A 23,512-nucleotide genomic window follows, 5' to 3' on the forward strand; every position below is an offset into this window, starting at 1 on the left:
ATGCATATACAGAAAAGTGGAAAGTCTTTTCGTCTCCAATTCCATATGATGAGTCTGAGTTTTCGAGTCCACCAATGGAGCTAGTGAAGTGTGGTGTAAGATTGGGGCTAGCTTGTAAGCCAATAAGAGCTAATGGTGTTTGGGAGATCTGGGTTCACATGTTGGATGGACGGTGGGAGAAAGAAGATGCTGCTGTTGAAACTAAGAGTAAATTTGAGTCGCTAAAGGCCTTATATGGTTCAGATACAAGCGTTATGGTGGATGGCCACACGCTCGTGTTTAAGAAGTTTAAAGAGCATGGCAATAACATGATCAGTAAGGTGGTGTTAAATGAGGAACCTCAACGAATCTTCTCCTTTCGGTCAGATTTCGAGCCACTTGATTTGGTGCGTCCAGACGGCCGGGGAATCAATCATAGACTTTAAGTAGATGTCGATGGATCTTATTATTGTTTGTTTTATTAGACCCGAATACTGATACATAGATATTTCGTTTTGCTATAACAAATTTATGAATTAATTAAGCTGAAAATTTAGTAACAATATGCCAACCAACTTGATTAATTTCCACTTGAATACACAATCTTTGTCCTCCAGAATAATATATATGAAAAAACATATATGGCTCCTACATTTACTTAATGCAGTGTCAAAAATATAAAGAACTCTTAATACTTACCAGCCAATTAGACCAACAGCAACATTCAACATTCTGTTGAACATATTCGACTTCCATCGGGTGCATATTTTTCTCACCATCACAAGTATTGTTTGTGGATCCTTGTGCGGTTCTCTTCCCACCATAATCTCGCGTGCACCTCCCCAAATTTGTCTCGGCTGCAATTCAGTATTTCTAATGTTATTCCCCAATCTTTTAAAAAAGTTAAACGGAAGCTATGTCAACAAACCTGAATCTAACACGTTTGAGTTCTCTGGGGCCACACGGGAGTGCTTTAATGGTGATGTAGACACCGGGCTCGTCTTGTTCAACCCACTCGTTCTCAATGTCACTGACATTACTGATTGATAGCTCTCCGGACCGATCAGCCTCACGTGATGAGCTGGTTCTGATAGAAGCATCCATGGATGAGGTTTCGGTTTTAGCCCCACTGATACTTGATAGTTTTGGAGTTGCAGTGAGTCCAGATGAGTCCCGGTTGGACCGACCCACCGTGTGATCAAGTGAATCTGAGGATGAGTATCCCATTCCCATCGGGCGGTATAGGTTTCTAGGTAACCTTTCTTTATTCAAAGGTGGTGTTATTGGACTGTCCCCATTGCATTCAAATTTCATAATACTAACCTGTTGAAGCAATATAAGCTTAATTATAAATATGATCATTATTAAATATTTAAACACGTCATTATGTTTTCCCACCTCGTCTTCGGATCTTGGAGGTGTTGGAAGGGGGAACGCTTGTCGGTTTAATCTTTGAACATTGTAAAGTTCCATTACTTTGTCATAGTTATCTTGCCACCATTTTTGAGCTTGCCACTTGTTAAACATCTCTCGGCTAACCAAAAATAAAAACCATAAGTCGTGACCTTTACGGTCATAATTTTGGATCCAGCTTTACTTTTTATTAGTTTGAGTAAAATATGGCTAAACATGAGTTATAATGCTTGTTAGGCACTTAAGGATAAGTGGTCTCATGACAACACTACCACAAAGGTCTAAAAGGTACCTTCAGGAGTAAGGCTAAATTAGGTGAAGAGATAGGTTCCAGCAGAGCCCATTTGGACCCGCAAGACTCACCTTGAAGAGAGACGTCTGCGCAGAAACCAACTGGATCCGCAGGACCCACCATGCTCAGAGACGTGACGTCCTTACGCGCAGTACGCAAGCTGTTCCCGCAGGAAATGCCTCCCAATGGTGAAGTACTCTGCCTGTTCCCGCAGCTGCGGATACAAGCCATCAGGGAAGGCCACCCGCGCAGCAAGGCTACACGCACAAGGCACTTAGCTCTCAATAATTCAGTTGTCACCTGAAGGAATGAGCAAAGCCGGGAACAATCCCGCACAAAGGCTGGAGGGGGGATACTCCCGCCCAAATAAGCCAGTCCGTACGATACGGGAAGATCTTTTGTACTGTACCTGACGAGGTATGGGCAAAAGATCTGACCAAAGATACGACAGCTTATTGACAACAGTATGGCGAGCAGCATGCTCTTGTACTGTATGTCACTATTAGCCGCTGCCTACTCACCAACTCCTGTCATACCACGTGCATAGCCGGCAGTTGGTGGAAAAGGAATAGTACACAGCAGGCCTGGTCACTATCAGCCGCTGCCTACCCACCAACTACCAGCAGGGCACGTGCGTAGGCCACAGTTGGTAGAACAGGAATACTATTCAGCCGGCCACACCTCCTTGGAAACCTACCTTCGGCTATAAATACCCCAAATGGTATGATCATCTTATCTTATCACATTATCATCATATACTATCTCGTATTACATATTATACCTGATATCTGCTCTAGCAATCTCTTAATATACATTTATATTCAAGAGCAATCTAGTCTGATTCTCACGCCGGAGGGTGGTCACAAGGAGGAACCCCCCCTTCTCAGTGACGAGCTCACGGTGTCTGTTTTGCAGGTTATCAGAAGAACCATCTTTGCCGGGTCTAACCCCTCGTGGGAAACATCTATTCAACCCCCAGGTTACCCGTAATCTGCCGGGGGGTCCGATTAGTGTTTCTTCATTGGCGCCATCCGTGCATAAAAGCTAGAACTTCATTTCTTTTCAGTTTTTTCAAACTTCTGGAAAGATGGTTAAAGAAACTCCGGTAACCACAACCCCAGCTACTGGGGGGAATACCGGCTACACAGTCTTTACAAACACTACCCCGGTTAACCAAGCCGGGGCAAGTGAAGTAAATTTTACGAACACTACCCCAGTTACCCAAGCTGGGGCAAGTGCAGTAAATAATCGCTCACTGAGATTCACCGATACCCAGTTAGAGAAACGAACAAGGCTACCCCGCCAAACACTCGATGAAGTTAAGGCATGGGCGAAGGCACGTCAGAAGGAATTCCAAGCTGAGTTGGACGAACGCTTGCGTTCCGTCCAACAGGCTGACGAATTCGAAGAATACTTGGACGATGATTCGGAGGAATCCGATAGAGACGCAAACCCTCGTCATAAGGCGAAAGGGAAGCGTAAAGAAACGGATTCCCAACCGAGAAGGCGTTTTGGGGAAGCCTTCAAACCAAAAAACTCAGGTGGAAGCCCACGTGACTTCTCCAAAACATTTAGACCAACTGTTGCAAATGCGGGAACGTCCAAATTTGCAAGGGACATTGCGGAAGCAATTGCCCCAAAAAGTGCCAAACAAATGTCCAACATAGGCACTTACGATGGTATATCCGATCCAGACGATCATTTGAACAGGTTCATAGCGGGGGCAACCGTCAGTATTTGGACGGAACCTACGTGGTGTTACATGTTCCAAATGACGCTTGTTGGGGCAGCTAGAGCGTGGTTCGATCGTCTACCGGTCAACCACATCTACGACTGGGCAGACTTCCAACAGAAGTTTAGCCAACACTTCAGCCAACAAAGAAAGTATACCGAAGAGCAATGGACAATCCTCAAATGCATTCGAGAGGAAGATGAATCTTTGCTAGACTTCATCACTCGCTTCAACTCAAAGAAGCTAAGTCTGGGTAATATCAGCGAAGATATTGTTCGCGCTGCTTTCATCCAGGGCGCGAACGACCCAGAGCTCATCCGCACCTTAACGGGTAAAGATGGCATGCCATCCACATGGGATGCCATCATGAAAGCAGCAAAACGCTTTGCGGAAACGGAGAAGCAACTGGGTAGAGATCTCCCCCAGACCACAAACCTCTACACCCAGAAAACAAGGGAAAACAACGTCCTTACCGCCCGACTAAACAAAAAGCGGAAGCTAGGCATTTGGCAGTCAAGGGTAAACTTTGACACCTCATCCGGCTTGCAACATCGGTTAGGCGGAAGGGATAACATACAGTCAAACCAGAACTCCAGATGGACGCCACTCACCAAAGCGTCACCGAGATATTCGCCACTGAGGAGCTCCTATGGCCAAAGCCTCCAATAATCCGACATCGTCACAATGCTGATCGGAGCAAATACTGTGACTTTCACAGGACAAAAGGCCACAACACTGAAGAATGCATAGACGTAAAGGACATGGTCGAAGCATTTGTCAGAGATGGGACGCTCGCGCACCTCGTGGCGCAATGAACGCTGAGCAGGCTGATGCGTGTAGAACCCCAGCTGGGGAAAACACGAATAAAATAGCAGCTTCAATGTGGATACTACATGCTGCGTAAACAACGAGATCCCGAACCAGGTGCATATCGGCTCGATGGCACTCCCATCCCAACAACATGGAAGGGAGCTCAATTACACAGTTTGCATGTAGATCAATTCCAAATTTGTAAAGAAAAGGCTCAGAGCCACTTCTAATGGAAATGATTCTCCTTATAACATCGACGCTGATGATTTTACATTTATACTTTATGAACTTTCCACACGGATATGCCGGTTTTCACCGCATAATTACGTGGAAAGTCGTTGCGTGGGGAAGGCGGCAAAACCAGCATAAACCCAAAAAATGGCAAACCTTCACGCATGTCAGTTAAAGGTAAAGTTCAGTCATCCCACTAAATGAAAGTGCCGGTCTATCCGCATGAATCATGATAGAGGAAACTGAACACTAACCTATTAACAACCGCGCGTCGAACGGTTAATTTATTCAACACGGATATGCCGGTTTTCACCGCATAATTACGTGGAAAGTCGTTGCGTGGGGAAGGCGGCAAAACCCGCATAAACCCAAAAAACGGCAAACCTTCACGCAGGTCAGTTAAAGGTAAAGTTCAGTCATCCCACTAAATGAAAGTGCCGGTCTATCCGCATGAATCATGATAGAGGAAACTGAACACTAACCTATTAACAACCGCGCGTCAAACGGTTAATTTATTCAACACTGATGCCGGTTTTCACCGCATAATTACGTGGAAAGTCGTTGCGTGGGGAAGGCGGCAAAACCCGCATAAACCCAAAAAACGGCAAACCTTCACGCAGGTCAGTCATAGGTAAACTTTGGTCAACTAAATGAAAGTGCCGGTCCTAACCGCACAAATCATGAGAGGAAACCGAACCTATTGACAACCGCGCGTCGAACGGATAACTTATTCAAAACAGAGAATTTCTAACAAAAGGATGAGGAAAACCTACACGCAGGTTAGATGTAGGTAAAGTTTAGCCATCCTACTAAGTGCAAGTGACGGTCCTACCCGCACAATCACGAAAGAGGAAGCAAAACTTCAACCTATTATCTGCCACGTTCAAAGGTTAACTTATCCTAAACACTTAGAAAATTTCTAAAAAGATGAGGAAAACCTCTACGCAGGTCAGATATAGGTAAAGTTTAGCCATCCTACTAAGTGCAAGTGACGGTCCTACCCGCACAATCACGAAAGAGGAAGCAAAACTTCAACCTATTATCTACCACGTTCAAAGGTTAACTTATTCTAAACACTTGGGAAATTGCTAATTTAAACTAAAGTATGCAAGTCATACAACGTTTATAAAGCAAGGAATCCAGTGAAAATAGCGGTCTTACACGCACAAAGATTTATATTTCATAATATTCATTACAAGAATGGCCGGGTAACTACCCGCCTACAAGAATATAAATCTATACAAGCTAAACCTATCCTAGCAGTGGGAAGGGATCTTCAGGATCAAGCTTCAGGGCCACTTCCACTTGGACCAGCACCATCAGTAGAGCGTGGCGGTTCAAGGAAAGCTTTAAGGATAGCTAGCCCATCATCAGCAGCAGCAACTTCGTTCACCTTCTCCACCACCGGATGCGGGAAGGCGGCATACTGATTCACTGCTTGGTCGTATACAGCTTCAGTATCCACATCAAATAAAGGGAAGTTGGAAGGCGGGATGCCTTTCTCAACGAACCCTAGACCAAGCAGGAAGCCGGCCTTTCCCCATCCTCATGAGAAGCGTTGAGGGCTGCGCTCATAGCATCGTCATAAGACGTATCCGCGAAGACCCGATGCACAACCTACAAGAAAAAATACAAGTATCAAAACCTTTTCTATTTACAAAGAAAAGCGTGAAGACATGAAGCTAAACATACCTGAGACAACGCTTCTCGAAGAAGCCATTCCTTGGCAACCAGAGCCTCCTAGAGGGCAGCTTGAGCTTCGTTACGGGCGCGTTCGGCTTCACTTTTGTTGAGGTTGGCAAGCAACACTTCTTTAGCCGCAGCCTCTTCGACGCCCTTTAGCTTCCGCTCAGTGTGGTCAAGCACCCCCCTCTGGTCCAAGATCTCTTGGAGCTTTTTGGCGTCTTCCATCGCCAAGGCATCATGACCCTTCTGGAGAGCCTCTAATTTGGCTTTAAGCTCCTCATTCTCCACGCGCAGAGGCTCAGCAACAGCTTCAGCCTTGGTGGCCCTCTCGGTTGCGTTCCGTGCAGTTTCCTTAGCCAGCCGAAGCTGTTCATTAACAGGTTGGGCAGCCTTGGAACGGGCCTCGAGCCGGGCCTGAACTTCAACCTCGAGGGCCTTGAAGGCCTTCTCCTTTTCCGCAGCCACTGCGGTAAGCCTTAAGTTCTCCTCCCGGACAGCCCGCGCCTGAGCTACTTCTTGGATGCGAGCTGCTTTTAACTTGTCGTTTTCACGACAAAGCAGCTCGACGCGCGGCTGCATCCGGGCCAGGAGAACCCGAAGCTCATTGGTTAGCCTACCCTCCTGGTAGCTAGCCATGGCTTCCCCCAACGCACCACTGGGAGCTGCGTGACGAGCCCAGTCCACTCACTCCACAGGCGTGCGAAGGGTTGTTCCTCGGCGGATGTTCCATCGTGGAACATACACTTCATTGGAATCCGACACTGCAAAAAACAAAAAGCAGTTAGGAAAAGATGATATAAAAAAAAGAGGCCAAAAGAACCCTACGCACCTGTAGGGTCATTAACAGGCCGATAGCCGCCAAACCCATCACCTGATCCCAAGGGAAATCCGTCCAAGAGGTTAGATAGATGGGAAGGAGGCAGAGGTTGGCGGGAAGCCCCATGCATACCTGAAGGATCGGCCGTCGTTGCCGATGACGGAGGAGGCATGGTAAAAGCCGCCGCGGTCGCCGCTGCGGAATCCGCAGCAAAAGTAACCGCCGGCTCAGTGAAAGATGTGGTAAAAATGGCACTGACGGCCGGCGGTGATGTCATCACAGCTGGAACAGCTGGCTCAACGGAGTGAGCAACTGAACCAGCGGAAGCAAGCGCAGCCGCCTGGGTCGTCGCCTCAAGTAGGCTGACCAAGCCTACCGTCATGGGCGGAGAGGTACTCCTCCCCGCTCCACCCTGGAATGCGTCAACATCCACGCATGCACAAAAAAGATAAGTATTAATGATGGAATGATATGAAGTTAAAAATAAAGTTTGTACTTACGGGTTTTCTTGAGCCTGAAAGTGCGAACAGGCGGGGATGAACCCGATGGAGCCGGCCTCTTCACGCCGCTCACCGTCGTCATCTGGGGCTCCCCGGAGGTGACAGTCGCAGCCTCCGGAGCAGTGGTCCTATCACCACCCGGGTTCCCCGCCACCTCCTCGCTCTCGGTCTCTGAATCAGACCGAGGCACCGGATCGGCAGTGGAGGCCTTCGCCTTTCCCTTCCCGCCGGCAGCCTTCTTCTTCCACACCAAAGGAGGACCATCTGCGGATTCCTCATCAGAACATAAGATTAGAGGAATTCCAGCAGAGGTTTCAGCATTGAGGGGTCGAGGGTTGAATAACGCCTTACCTGGCCACCTGGCGCTCAGGATCTCGTGGCCTGACGGGTAGACCTCCACGAACCGATCCGCCGTCTGTTCAAGGATGGGCAACTCGTTCTCATCTAGAGCGCGAGTACCCATCCGAGCGGGACTGTCAGCCTCCCGCGGATACAGGAGCGACTGCAAGTCGTTCCCCTCTGAAATAAACAGGAAAGAAGTTAGAAGAGATTCTAAATCAACAAAAAGAAACAGAGCATACCGTAAGGAACAGAGTTCAAACCGTATTCAAGGACGATCGGGATCTTTCGCGCATCCGCATCCTTCCACACCCGGCTCATCCCGAGCATCACCATCCCGGACTCCGCAAACCGGTAAACCGGAGATTGGACTCGAGATATCTTCGAGAACCATTCCGCCTCCTGGTAGTTGGAGGCGTGAAGGCTGGGAAGTGCTTGCCCATTCTTGAATTTCATGGCAAGGGGGATGGCGCGAGCGGAGATGTAGAAGAACTCCCGCTTCCACGAACGAAGACTGCGCTCTGTTGCGCAAATCTTCAAACCCTTGATCCGGGTTATCAGCGTATATCACCCCTGGATGCACCTCCAAGAGTAGAAGGTCATCAGGCGGTCAACGAAGGGCTCAATGCCCAGAATCCGGCACACCCACTCGAAGTGGCGAATCTTCGCGATCGCCATCGGGTGCACCTCGGTCAGGGGCACACCGTGCCTCTCCAAGACACGGTACACAAACTTTGTCAAAGGGAACCTAAGATTCCCATAGACAAAGAATGCAGCATAAACCCCGATCTTGCCTCTGGGGGCATCATACACCGTCTGATGGGGTTCCGGAAACTCAGGCTCGAGAGACTCGAGCATGAACTTCCTGACGATGTACTGATATAGATCGACAGGCAGAGCACACTGGCACTCGCCAGCAGTACTCTTGTCATCGGCGTACACCCCAGCCTCCTGGGCTGCAGCCTCAAGATCGTGAAACGACATCTTGCAGATATGAAAGAAGAAAACGATTTCAAGAGAATGCTCGACTGGAAAGGTGAGTATTCGCCGGAAATCGTTTTGAAGATGAAGAGAAAAGTGAAAGTGTGGATTACAAATGACCCTCTCCCCCTTTATATACTAATCGCAATTAATGCGATGAATTTAATGCGGAAGAGAGAGAAATCGAAGGTGCAATGAAACTATGACACGTGGCAAAAAGCAAGCTGGCAACAGCTGTTGAAAGGACGCGTACCATTAATTTCGCGGCCACGCGCCCGAAAAATCGCGCCCACGCGCCTGAAAAAGCGTCTGGAATGACCATGTACTGTCACGTCACCATAACTTCCTGCACGTCCTGACACAGTCAGAAGAAACCGTCGCACGACGTTTCAGAGGTTTGGACTGTTCTTATCCTTTCACCAACTCTTCGAATTTCAAAAATTCAAAAAGATTCAAAAGTAAGCGGGAAAATACCCCTTACCTTGGCAACCAAGTAACTGTAAGACAGGTGCGGGTACAGTGTTAAGGCAAAACCCTTCACATACTTAGCACCTGCAGGGAATTGAAGCCAAGAATACCTCGGCAACCAAGTAACTATAAGACGGGTGCGGGTACAGTGTTAAGGCAAAACTCTTCACATACCTAGCACCCGCAGGGAATTGTCGCCAGGAATACCTTGGCAACCAAGTAACTATAAGACGGGTGCGGGTACAGTGTTAAGGCAAAACCCTTCACATACTTAGCACCCGCAGGGAATGGACGCCAGGAATACCTTGGAAGTAAAGTAACCGTAAGACGAGTGCGGGTACAGTGTCAAGGAAAAACCCTTCACATACCTAACGCTCCGCATGGAATTGAAACCAAGAAGGATCTTCTGGGCAATGCTTGCGGAAACGGAAATAACATCCCCGCATAGCGGGAACGTCGAGAACTATATTGTTTGAAGCTCCAGGATGGAATTGGTGGTTTTAACATAATTGATCACTATGTTCAAAACTACCAAAACCTCATGGAGAATCCACACAAGTGGGACTCAACGCTCCTGACTTGCGAGGAGGTTACAGACCTACCCGCATCATACCCAAAGATCAAGCAGGAAAGTCGGGAATTTCTGCAAGTGACAAAGACTTCCGCGGGAAGAATCCCCATGGAAAACCTTAAAACTAAACCCTTTTCAAAACCCTTTGCTTAAGTCCAAAAGTTCACCTCACTTTATTAAACATTCATGAGAAGAACATTGGACTGGGGGGACTTGAAGAGGTAGGTCCCAGCAAAGCCCAGTTGGACCCGCAAGACTCACCTTGAAGAGAGACGTCTGCGCAGAAACCAACTGGATCCGCAGGACCCACCATGCTCAGAGACGTGACGTCCTTACGCGCAGTACGCAAGCTGTTCCCGCAGGAAATGCCTCCCAATGGTGAAGTACTCTGCCTGTTCCCGCAGCTGCGGATACAAGCCATCAGGGAAGGCCACCCGCGCAGCAAGGCTACACGCACAAGGCACTTAGCTCTCAATAATTCAGTTGTCACCTGAAGGAATGAGCAAAGCCGGGAACAATCCCGCACAAAGGCGGGAGGGGGAATACTCCCGCCCAAATAAGCCAGTCCGTACGATACGGGAAGATCTTTTGTACTGTACCTGACGAGGTATGGGCAAAAGATCTGACCAAAGATACGACAGCTCATTGACAACAGTATGGCGAGCAGCATGCTCTTGTACTGTATGTCACTATTAGCCGCTGCCTACTCACCAACTCCTGTCATACCACGTGCATAGCCGGCAGTTGGTGGAAAAGGAATAGTACACAGCAGGCCTGGTCACTATCAGCCGCTGCCTACCCACCAACTACCAGCATGGCACGTGCGTAGGCCACAGTTGGTAGAACAGGAATACTATTCAGCCGGCCACACCTCCTTGGAAACCTACCTTCGGCTATAAATACCCCAAATGGTATGATCATCTTATCTTATCACATTATCATCATATACTATCTCGTATTACATATTATACCTGATATCTGCTCTAGCAATCTCTTAATATACATTTATATTCAAGAGCAATCTAGTCTGATTCTCACGCCAGAGGGTGGTCACAAGGAGGAACCCTCCCTTTTCAGTGACGAGCTCACGGTGTCTGTTTTGCAGGTTATCAGAAGAACCATCTTTGCCGGGTCTAACCCCTCGTGGGAAACATCTATTCAACCCCCAGGTTACCCGTAATCTGCCCGGGGTCCGATTAGTGTTTCTTCATTAGGCCTTAGGTCACCATCTCTTATGGTTGTATTAAATCCAATGCATATATAATAGACTTGTAGTTTAGGCTGTATTATATGTAGATCATGTTAATCATGTATTCCACTTAAATAAAGAAAACAAAAACCTAACCACTATTGTTGACTAAAAGGGACATTGCTCCATTATTACTATCTTGTGCCAAAATATGAGCATAAATAATACTTTCTAAACATCAACTAAATTAATATAGATAGATTAGTGGGAAAATGATACTAATAAAGCAACCTATGCACAATCAAGTGAGCGTGTTTGAAAACGCAAGAAATCCATCATTTCAAAATAAAATCAAAATTGTTGGTCAAAGTTTCACAAGGGTAATTCAAAGATAAAGCACAAGTGAAAAACAAAACACTATTTTGAAACCATGCATCAGATCAATTAAAACATAAATCAACTTAACTTCGGGCCCACAAACATGACATCTAAACTATTAGTATATGACAATTCAATGATCACTAGCTGTGTTATGAATTAGGTACTATGTTCTTTTATCATTAGCTATGTTATGAATAAGGTACTATATTCTTTTATCATAGTGGGACTGAAACAAGAGACATGTTATGTTTCTTGAATCTTCAAGTTCAAATATGATCACTATTCCAACTTAAAAATGGCAAGACATGTTTCTCATTGTTGTCATCTTATGATCTTAACCATCACAAGATGACAAACCATATAGGTGGGACAAAGTGAAAAAAAAAGTTGAGAGCAGACAGTTATCCGACAAAGCAGCAGCATTTTGGTGAAAAAGCATACCAATAATACAAAATTTTGAACAGGGGCCCACTAATGAGTAATAAGTTACATTTTTTGGACTTTTTTACATAATAAATTGGAGTGCTATTTTCTAGTGGGGCCTTCTTCATAATGATGTTTGCAGTACAAGTGGGACAGCTTTAAGGATATATTGCCCCACGCACACCGATTGATTTCACAAATAAAGATCAAGTTAATATATGCAAATTCTTTTCTTGAATTTTTGAAGAGGCTATATTATTATTATTCATTGAAATATTAATTAAGTTCTATAAATTAATATAGGCTTTGGTTATCCACACACCCTTTAACTTATACACACTCTCTTTCAAGTGGGTTCCATACGATCGTATAGCCCCTATACGATCGTATGTAGGATGTATGGATAACCAAAGGGTGTACGAATAACATATCCCTTAATATATTTGTAGCTTTTATATATTACAATGCTGATTAGACAAGGGTTTATTTCATAAATAATGAGCACTATAGGCTTGTGAAATGAATATTTTTATATGATTTTGATAATCAATTATGGCTATGGGTACCCACCCATATTATAGTTTGTATGGCCAGCAGGAGTTTTCAAAGTCTTTCTTTGAATAGGAGAGGAAATCTCTTATAATTGCAAATGACTTTATATGCATGCTGTGACCAATTTCAAAGAAAATAATAATGATAATGATGATTGTGTCACCTACCAAAGGAATCATCACTTGTGCATGTCAAATAACAAGTCTAGAAGAAGAAGAATACAAAATTAGCAACTGGCAATAAAAATTAGAATTTAAGGCTCATGAATCTCAAGTCTTTTTCAGAACAAATAGTAACAAAACTAGGTCACACCAAAATAATAATAATAATAATAATAATAATAATAATAATAATAATAATAATAATAATAATAATGCATTTTATTTTCTTTTAATACTTTCACAAAATATTATTTTAGGACTCAAAAAAGATTACATAGTTATGTTGCTTTCTCAAGTTCTACATCAAAAGACATAGGGATCTAGAAAAGAAAAGAGAATGATAATTTATTATTTTTTTCCGTGTTCTTGAGTTCAAAAAAGAAGGCTGGTTGGATTTATACAGTATGGGGTTGAAATTTGAAAAGCTATGTAAGGAAAATTAAAATTTTATAACTATATATGATGATTTAAGGTTAATAAACACAGAATTTTTTTGTCATTATGAAAAGCTATTAGCCTTTCCTGAAAGTTTATAAAGAAGACCTTTCAAACTCGATTTCTTTTTCCTCTTAAGAACTTAAAAACACAACACTTGTACCCATAGCCTATTGGTCTAGATGTATGATGTTCTCCCTCAAAAAACTGAGGTGTTGGCTTCAAATCCTTGGAAACGCAAGGTTGTGGGATTTTCGGTGAAAAAAAATGTTGTTCAAAACTAATAACAAATGATATTACCCATTTATTGATAATATATTCTCTTAAGAGAAAGTCTACCAAGTAAATGAACCAAAGTAGGCGAAACAACATAAGTTTATTAATCTCATTAAATATTATTTCGGTAGGAACTCAAATGGTCTTGTGAGGCAACATGAATCAAGCAACCATCTAGCCTTGTGACTCTATAGTTACGTCTCATAATGAAGAAATATGTCTATAGACAAACTTGAGAATGAACCTCAATATAATCATATTTATTTTTGTTACATAAACAATAAAGAGCATTCAATCAGTCATGTTCACATGGTAGGTCATGCATGTTTACATTTTCTGAAAGTAAAACAATTATAAAATGTTAACCTTATTGAGATGTTAATTTAAATAAGACTTTTGGTAAAATTGGTGATGTTCAAACTTAGATGCGCTAGTCGGGCGTGGGGTGAAGAGTGGCAATTAATTGAGGATTAATCAAAATTAATCAGGATTAACTCTAATCAAGTTATATTATTCTTTGTGATTTCTGAATAAGTTATGTATAAAATAGTGTGAATAGAATCTAATAGGAGTGTACTAGAGGCAATTTAGTGATTCACATAAATTAAAAAAAAAAGTTCTAGGACACCTTTCTATACGGGCAGGTTATGGGCTATCATATAGTCCTATACGGGACATACAGGAGGTGTTTGGTGTCTCTAAAAAACCAAAAAAAAAATATTAAAACAAAGAGTAAGATAACAAATTATTACCTGAACCGGATTCGTTTTAAATCATTACCGCCACGTGGCAAAGACACAAAAGTAATTAGCACACCAGGTTCCACCTGTGCAACCCACTCTTTGGGTTCATTCTCCTCTTCCAGCACAATCGGGTCGGGTCTCCGGCCACTGGCGGAAGCCGACAACGACACGTCACCTCCCATGGATATCCCCTTCAGCCTGGCCTCCATTTCCTTCCCCCAAACCCTGCCGGAGCTTGAGTTTTTGCTCCCGTTCCGTTTGTACGGCCACCGGAACCTCTCCGACACGGAGGTTGATAAGTCCGATTCCGGTTCGTTGCTCTTCTGTAACTGCTGTTGTGGCGTCATCATTGCTGCTCCCGTGCATGGATTGCAGCTGCGGCATGCTGATCCGGAGGCTTTTAACGTCATATCCTTTATCTGTGATCGATACAAATTCAATTCATAGCAAATTAATGTTATATGTATGAAACGGCGGTCCACATAACACTCTGGACGGTCGTTTTAACTTTTAACAGGCCAATATCCGGACAGGCTGTTTTGAACATAAACGGTTAAACTTTAAAAATTATTAGTTAGAACGATGGTTTTATAGTATTTGGGCAGCCGTTTTTATCATACAGAGTTAAGCTTTGAAAATTAATGGTAACAGGATGTCCAGATATCATACAAATAATTTTCAAAAGTTTGATCATTTATGTTTAGAACAGCCCGTCCATATATTGAATCACAGTGTGGTGAATATCCGGAGACTTTAGAATTATTGATTAGAACAGTTGTTTGGCCATATATCCAGAGGGCCATTTAAAACGGTACATGTCAGACAGTGTGTATAGAAAGCTGAGAAAATTCATACACACGAATACAAAGCGAATTAAGATTACCTACCTGAGAAGTAAGAGTTTTGATGGCTTGTTTATTGGCAGTAGCACACTTTGATTCATCGGCTTCATCGCGCTGCTTGGGACGAGCAATGCATGTTAGCATTTTGAAGGAAGAATTTGATGAATTGATGTGAATTGGATTGATCAAGAGACAAGAAAGGAAAGGTTTGGAGGTTTGATAGAGAAGATAAATGTTTATTATTATTAATAATAAGTTGTAGTGTTGGTGCTCAGGGACTGTTATTGCCCCCCTTAATTCCGCAATCTCAAAGATTCCTTGTCTGCCTATTTTGTATTTTATTTTATTTTTAATATTAAAATTACATATGTATCGCACATTTATTCTTTATTCATCCAATATAAAATCAATTTTATATATAAAACATAAACACTTGTGTATATTACTTTAACCATAACATAAAATTCTATGTAATTGCTTTTCTCTTGTTGTTTTGCAAGTACATTATATGATTCTTACAGTTTTTCATCTAAACTTGTTTTGTGTGAGAACATGTCATTAAATCTGCGAGCCTGTCAATATCTTGTTAAATAATGATGTCAGATAAATTATATGCAATAGGCATGTGACGAGAGTTGAGATATGGAAAAAGAAACCGGTTTGGGCACACCAAATTGGTTTCTGACCCGATTTAAAAACCGACTCAAACCTATGGCTTGTAGACTGGTTCGCATCTTCGAGACTTAAATCTGGTTTGAACCAACCGGGTACGTAACCGATTTCCAAACGGTTTCAACCTAGAATCATATGTCCGAATTGGGACGTACCTACATATGGAATTCAACATGTAGAATGTTTAAAAAGTCATACAACAAAAAGACAGTTTAATTGTGTTTCAAAGTATTCTTGCGAGCCATTTAGACCGTTTGATTACTCCATTTCCTTTATCAAGTTGGGCTATTAGCGAGAAAATTAATAATCAATATGCTTATTGTTTTTAAAACTGCAACTGCTTTACCGGAAGTTTATTATCACATGAGTACTTTTATACTTAACCAAATACATGTAATGTGTTCAAAATTAAACGAGTCTTTAGTTAGAGGCAAAGCCTTTTCTTATATGATACCACCGATAAAAGAAAAACTTGTAACACATTTTAAAGAAATGTCCTTATTACTTGTGCCACCGCATTGAACCCGTGCCTAAATGTACCAGCGGTTAAAACTTTAATTGAAAAAATAACATTCGGTTTGGATTTACTCGAACAAGGCCCATTTTTTACTCAAAACTTTTAACTATGAACTTAAACCAACATTTATCAATGCATGTCTAAGGCCATCACCAACACAAGGTGTTTTTGTGGGTGTTTTTAAATGCCTACATGGCACTTGGCCCCATTAAAGCACCATATTTCTCCTTCTTTCTATCTTCTCTTTCATCCATCTCTCTCAAAAAACATTCTTTATCTATTTATCACCAAAATCTTCCTACACCATCTATCCTCCACATCACACCATCACTCCTTCACATTATCTTTTTTCTCAAAAACACTTCAAAAATTTTCTATTGTTGATGCTCTAACCATGCATCTAATAAACCCTGCCTTGGTTAAATACGATTTTAAACATCATGGAGATGTTTGTTTAAGCCATTTAACTTATTCAAGCTTCAAAAATCTTATTTTGATGATCATAACAAGGTTTGTAAGCTTCTTCACAAGATCAAAGCTTATGTTTACGTAAACTAACATAAAATGATAACATTGACATGATTATCTTACCTTGAAGCAACTAGTGACTAATTTATGGCTTTGCTATGGCTTCTAACACCCGAGAATGATTCAACGGAACCTCCTTATACTTGAATGAGGCTAGAACATGAGAACAAGGCTCAACCTTTGATTTACAGAGTGAGTGTGATTGGAGAGGATTAAGGGATAATGGATGCATGAAATGGACGTCCATATATAACACCCTTCTTATAGGCCAGATCGATTTGGATAACCACTTGTGGTTGTGACATGTTGAAACCTATTCCCACGAGGGGGTAAAGTTCCTAACAAGATAGAGAGAATGATGATCAAATGTTATATTTGTAAGTATTAGTGGATATGTAATGTGTTTACATGATTCCTTCCTCCTCTTATATAGAGGGGAGGTATTACAAGTGGCTTTCCCTCTAAGATTACAAGAGGCTTTCACTCCAAGATTACAAAAGGCTTTCCCTCCAAGATTACAAGTGTCTTTCCCTCCAAGTCCATTCCCTCCAAGTCCCTTTCTAGAATGTCTTCCTTGTCGGGCCTTAAGTATTAGGCTCTTATTGTCTTGTTGAGTCAGAGCCTACTTATGAGGCACGCCTCATGGGTAGGCTCTTCAAGTCCCCCAGTTTATTGCCCTTGTTATTTATAATAAGGGTAATAGACTCAATGGCTATTGTCTCTTGTGTCTTTCTTGACTTTCTTATTTTTGAGCTTTTGGTACCTGGCCCGTTGTGTATTCCTTTTCTCCCTTCGGCCTTGGGCCTTCTTTCTTGCTTAATGGATTTTAGCCTACCTCCGGAGCCCAATTCCAAGGTAGGCTCTTCAAGTCCCCAGTCCATGGTGCTCGTTATTTATGACGAGTACAATGGACTCACAACAAGTCTCTATTCTTCCTCCGTCGTGACCTCTTGTGTTATCCTCCTTATTCTCCGATTGACCTTCATATGGTCAGGAGGTATCTTGATACAAAAATAATATCCATAGAACTATTATATGCTGGTTCTTGACCTACGAGCTTTCCCCTTGGCCATTGTTCTCTTTGACTTAGGCCCTATCCATTCTAGCAACATGTGTTATTCTAATCCTTTCTTTTGGGTTGATATCACCACTTGTTTAGATTGATTGGACAGGCCCTTAAACCTTCTGAAACCTTTGATTTCATTTAGTTATTTTGGGAGGTCTTTTGGTTATTCTCTTTTGGGCTTCCTTTCTTTAGCCACCCTTACTCTGAGAACCTATTTCTCTTATCGCTCGAAGGACCCGTTTCAAGGGTCTGGAACCTATTTCTCTTATCGCTCGAAGGACCCGTTTCAAGGGTACTCTCTTCAAGTCTCCCCAATCCATTGTGCTCATTATTTATGATGAGTGTAATGGACTTATATATCAGTTCTCCGCCATACTTTTATCCCGACACTTTCTTTATCCTTCGGAAGTGTCTGCTTATGTTGTTTCCTCTGTCGACCCGGTTTTCGTGTTATCTTAAACGGCTCAACATTTCTCTATATATTTCCTAAAGACATTTGCCCATCTTCGCACTTTCTTCATAAGGTTAGCGCCAGCACCCTTTATCGACATCACCCTTACTTTAACGGTTATTAAAGTGGGAATACTATTGTTGGGTTCCTTTCTAGGGTAGCTTCATCAAGTCTCCCCTCGTCTGTGGTGATGAACCAACTCGAACTTTTCATTGAATTAAATTATTCAATCCCCTTTTTATCTTTTCAGCCCATCGTCAGACCCATACCTAAACTGGCGACAGTTCTGAAAAAGCTTCTCACGCTCCCCTAAAGATGTGATGACACCTTTCGAATCGCCAGCCTTTCTCATAACTGCTTGTTCCCCCTTTTCTTACTTTCAAAGTTGGATTTCCTATCTCCTTCTTATCTGGTTGGTAGGATGTTTGGTTAGAGTAACTAGAACTCCCCAAGTATTTTGGTTTCTTCTAGGCTTTCCTGGCTTGGACTTCATCATGGGACGGAGACCTATTTTCACAGCAGGCTTTATAAGTCCCCCTAGTCCTTATTTTGATATGGACAAGAGACTAATGTAGTCTTAGTTCATCTATCACATACGGGATAGGTTCATCCCTTTTAAACCCACTCATTGGACCAGTTTCGGGCGAGATCCTCTTTTGATATTTTGGTTGAGGTAGATGATACTTAGTTGACATGATCTGATCCAATTCTCTTGATAATTTAAATCTACCTCGATAGAAACACGCGGTCCTTCTTCTATTTTGACTTATCAAATTTGGACCCAGTATAGTCAAGATGGGGAAGTCATGGATGAGACAAAGATTACGCATCTCTAAACTCATCCCCATACCATGGGCCCGATCCAGGAATTACCCCTTCAAGTCCCCAGTTCCTTATGCTAATTATTTATGATTAGGATAAGGGACTTTTAAGCCCAAGTTTCTTTGCAATAACCAAGACAATGTTAAGCTTTCTTTCTACGTAATCTCTTCCTTCTTGTTGAATAACCCTGCCAAAGTTGTTAGTAATCGATTAACAGACTCTAATAATGATCATGCTATTCTTGCTTTACTAGTATTGGACATAGAAACTAAAGCGTAGACAATTTCCAATGTGATGATGAAAATGTATCAAACCACTGCATAGGGCTATTTTCCTCTGGGGAATTTATAATTACCGAGCCTTGTGCATAGGGCTATTTTCCACAAGGGAAATTACAAGTATTGAGCCTCATAGATGGGGTTATTTTTGTATATGGATCCAAGCCCCTCAGCCGGGCCTTCTTTTCACACTCGTGAAGGAGAATTTATGTCATTTTCCCATTAGGAAGGATTATATGTATTATGCCTCTTAAAGAGGTCTTTATCCCATTTTTGGGTAAATATAAGTATTGTGCCTCTTATAGAGGGCTTTGTCCCACATGAGGGAATTATAAGAAATGATCGACCAATTATATTTGTTAGTCAAAAATATAAAAGCATATTTTTAATACGTGTTAGAAATCTTACACATGAAGGATGATGAAAGGGGCTAATGGAGGGAACTAATGGGAAGGGTCCATTCCCTTTTGATAAAAGTTAAAATGGATATGAAGGTTTCTTCCTCTTGAAAAATTCTTGGGTGTTGTTACAGGAGGCTTTTTCTCTTCCATAGAGACTTTGTCACTCTTTAGAATGGGACTCTTTTAAAAGGACAACTCTTGAAGCATGAGGTGTGCTGCAGAAGACTTTCATTCTTCTTGAAGGAACCTTCCAATACTTCCTTTATTGGAAAGGGACCATTTTTCTTGGAAGTCTCTTTAAGATGGTGGTTTCTTTATGAGATACGTCTTCATGCATAAAAGATTATGAATGGGGTCCCCCCTTTCCTTAGTAAAGAGACTTTAATGACGAAAACCTACGACACAATGGTGCAATGTCTAATTAGTCCCCCAGCTCCATGTTGGTGTATGGAGGGGGTGTTTTCTGAGTGGGATTGGCCTTTCACGTGTGTCATCCCCTAGATGAGGATTTCTCTTCTTTCTAGAAAACTCTTGTAGCATGGGATGTTGTGATGTAGGAAGGATATTGTGACAATCCTCGATTTCGGGTCAAATTGTATTTATTTTGTATTTGTTTTTATGTTGTAAACCGACCCGATTTATATCCCGAACATTTCAAATATATAAAATATTGGATTTTATGTTACTAAAATATTCCCGCTTGTCTAATTTGAAAAACCCCTTTTACGGATTCGAAAACGGACTTAAAACGCTCAAGATACATCAAAAACGAACTTCCGGACGCGAACTGACGTGCTGACCAGCAGCAGACCAGCAGCAGACCAGCAGCCCATTTTTTTATTTTTTATTTTTTTGTTGTTTGTGACTTGTCTTGACCCCTCTTGCATGCAAACCTTGATATCACACCCCATGCTTGACCCTTTCAACCCACTCTATATATACACCCCTATCCCCTTCATTAATTCTTGCTTATTCATCTCTTTCTCTTCCAATTCTCAAGCATTCAAAGGTGTTCTTCATATTTTTTTTGGCAGTTTGACTTTCCAAAGTCAAACTGACCATAGTCTTACATTATAATCAACTTGTTAACACTTATTTATACTTGAAGATTGTTATACAACATATATATAATAGCACCCTTTGTACCTTCGGTGGGCATTTCTCCGGTCTCGGTCGGTTAAGTGTCCGGCCCATAAGACAAAGCTACATAGAGGACTCGTAGTAGTCCTTGATTATATATATTTTCCGCATCTAACTATCAAACTAGTTATACTTGTTTAACTTCTGCTCATCTTAGTTTTATTTTACATTTTGAGTTCCATGGTTATGGGTTTGTAGAGACTAGTCTCGGTTATTCCGTAAATAGCTCCAAACCGGAAGCCGAACTCTTGTTTACTAGTTTGTTTAAATAGTTGTATAAACATGTTTTATGTAAGATTTGAGTTTCTAAAATCATTTTAATTAGTTCCATGGTTATGGGTTTGTAGAATCTAACCTCGGTTTTATCCCGAAACAAGATCCGAACCGGAAACCGAACTTTCGTTTAAAGACTTTGTTGTTGACTTTTTGTATGTAAAACTTTGGTATTATTATTTATAAATTATTTTACAAGTTCTATGATGTTTGGACATGTGGTAACCATTCTTGGCCTTATTCCAAGATAAAAAACCGAACCAAACCGAACTAAACCAAGTTTACTCACTTAAGAAACACAAGTGTGTTTTTAACCATTAAAGCTTATATATTTCTTTAAAAATACTTTATAAACTGATTTTAATTATTTTCACAAAGTACTCGGAATGTTGAATCCAACTTGATCCTATAACAAAGTTTGGACCGACTAAACCGAACACTCGATTAACGGACGTTGTTAGTTCTAAAACAATAGAACTACATACTTGGTTAAGTCTCTTTAAGATTTATTGAGTTATCTCATACATTTATTATTTTGGGAAAGTTGATTTTGGGTTTGGTAAAGTCACCAAGACCCGAACCGACCACCCGAACACTCGTTAAGACCCGTTTTAGTATCTATATTATAAAGGGACTTGTTTTCTTGCATTTTTACCCACCTTATTACTTAACATAGGTTGAGTAAAATTAAGGGCTAGATACTTTAACCCGGTTTCGAGCAAACTTACATTTTTAAAGGACTATTATTATAATTTCTTAAATATTTACATTTTAAACCTTAAACTTTAAATTGTTTATATTTCTTAACATTTATTTTCATTTAAAGACTTCCAAGACAACTTTTCTAATACAAGACTTCTTCTCCTTTAGGCTTCGTTCGTTAAACTCATCGTTCCGGTTAATCTCCAAATCATCAAATCTTTCAAGTTTATTACTTGAATGTGAGTACTTTCATCCCCCGTTTTCACTCTTTTATATTTTGGGGGTGACATTACAAACTTATTCAAATCCAAATGATTTATACTTGAGTCTTAAACCACAAACTTTATTGTATACTTCACTTAAATAAATGATCGATTTGGTGATTATATGCTTAAGTGCTAATGTGTTTACAGCTTTTGGATGGTTGATTCATAAATCCGAGTATATCTGGCATCCCCTTATAGAAAGGTGTCGTTAATGTATTCTTATTAACGATTTCATACAAAATCCGAGTATATTTGGCATCCCCTTAAAGAAAGGTGTCGTTGATGTATTCTTATTAACGATTTCATTTATCTAAATTGTTGCTATTATTTATTTTTTTGTATACAAGTTATGGAATTTCATATTATATATCTATTGTTCAAAAACTATGAAATTGCTCACCAACCTTTGTGTTGACAAAATCTATTTATGCAATGTTACAGGTTTGACTTTAGGTTGACTCGAGGACTTGAAAAAAAAAACGTTATCGAGACTATTAGGATATTAGCAAAACGAACAATATATTATTTACTATGATTTGAATTCGGTTATTGTATGAACAAGTTATGTGACTCTTTGTGTTTTTATGAATTTAAATGAGTTGATTAAATATTGTCACTTAATAGTGTCGTGTGCGATGAACAATCGGTTGCGCCCCGACGTTTCCGTCATGGTCGGGGTGTGACAGATATTCGGAAAGAAGTACCTTTGAACATTCCATCCCCTGGAAGGGGATTCTTCTCCTTCAGGTAAAATTCTTGTAATGCAAAAAGTTGTTATAGAAGTCTCTCCTTCCTCACGGAAGGAACTTTTCAAATACTTCCTTCATTGTAAAAAGATTATTCTTCTTGAAAGAGAAAATCTGGAGGAGGTTGTCTTCCTTTGCAGATAACTCTTGCCCCAATGATATATATATATATTTGTGGAAGGAGGTTTTAAACACCTTATCCCTTGGAAAGGGAATCTCCTTCTTTGGAAAAGATTCTTTGGAGGAGGTTGTCTTCCTTTGCAGATAACTCTTGCCCCAATGATATATATATATATATATATATATATATATATATTTGTGGAAGGAGGTTTTAAACACCTCATCCCTTGGAAAGGGAATCTCCTTCTTTGGAAAAGATTCTTGTATATGGAAAGGAGCTTTAGTACGAAAGGGGCTTCAGTACGGATTGTCTGGGAGGAAATGTATAGTAAGGGACCTTGTTTTGAAGGTATTATTTTGTAAGAGGCTTTGTTCCAAAGGTATTTTTCAGTAAGGGGCTTCGTTCTAGGGAGATTTTTTAGTGAACGACCTCATTCTAAATGAATTATTTTTTAAGGGGGTTTACTCCAAAGAGATGGTTTAGTAGGGGAGGGAGGGGCATTCAGGAGAGATTGTTCAGTAATGCAAAAAGTTTAGTAGGGGGCTTCATGCTGAAGGAATTGTTTAGTAGGGGGCTTCATGCTGAAGGAATTGTTTAGTAGGGGGCTTCATTCTGAAGAAATTGTTAAGTAGGGAGCTTCATTCTGAAGGAATTGTTAAATAGGGAATTTCATTCGGAAGGAATTGTTAAGTAGGGACTTCATTCTGA

The 23,512-nt window shown here is 41.3% G+C and overlaps 1 protein-coding gene across 1 annotated transcript; it reads right to left on the reverse strand.

Moving 5' to 3' along the window:
* Positions 1 to 593: 593 nt before the first annotated feature.
* LOC143549849 (protein Brevis radix-like 4) lies at positions 594 to 15,021 on the reverse strand. The gene is made up of 4 exons (XM_077040639.1): positions 14,867 to 15,021; positions 13,989 to 14,398; positions 908 to 1,513; positions 594 to 836 (listed from the first exon to the last, which is right to left on the reverse strand). The coding sequence occupies exons 1-4, from the start codon at positions 14,963 to 14,965 to the stop codon at positions 758 to 760; spliced, it is 1,194 nt and encodes a 397-aa protein (XP_076896754.1). The 5' UTR covers positions 14,966 to 15,021; the 3' UTR covers positions 594 to 757.
* Positions 15,022 to 23,512: the final 8,491 nt, after the last annotated feature.

This window comes from Bidens hawaiensis, unplaced genomic scaffold (assembly GCF_021521415.1).
Source record: "Bidens hawaiensis isolate Kalapana, Puna unplaced genomic scaffold, B.hawaiensis_p1.1 tig00015852_1, whole genome shotgun sequence".
Classification (NCBI taxonomy): domain Eukaryota; kingdom Viridiplantae; phylum Streptophyta; class Magnoliopsida; order Asterales; family Asteraceae; genus Bidens; species Bidens hawaiensis.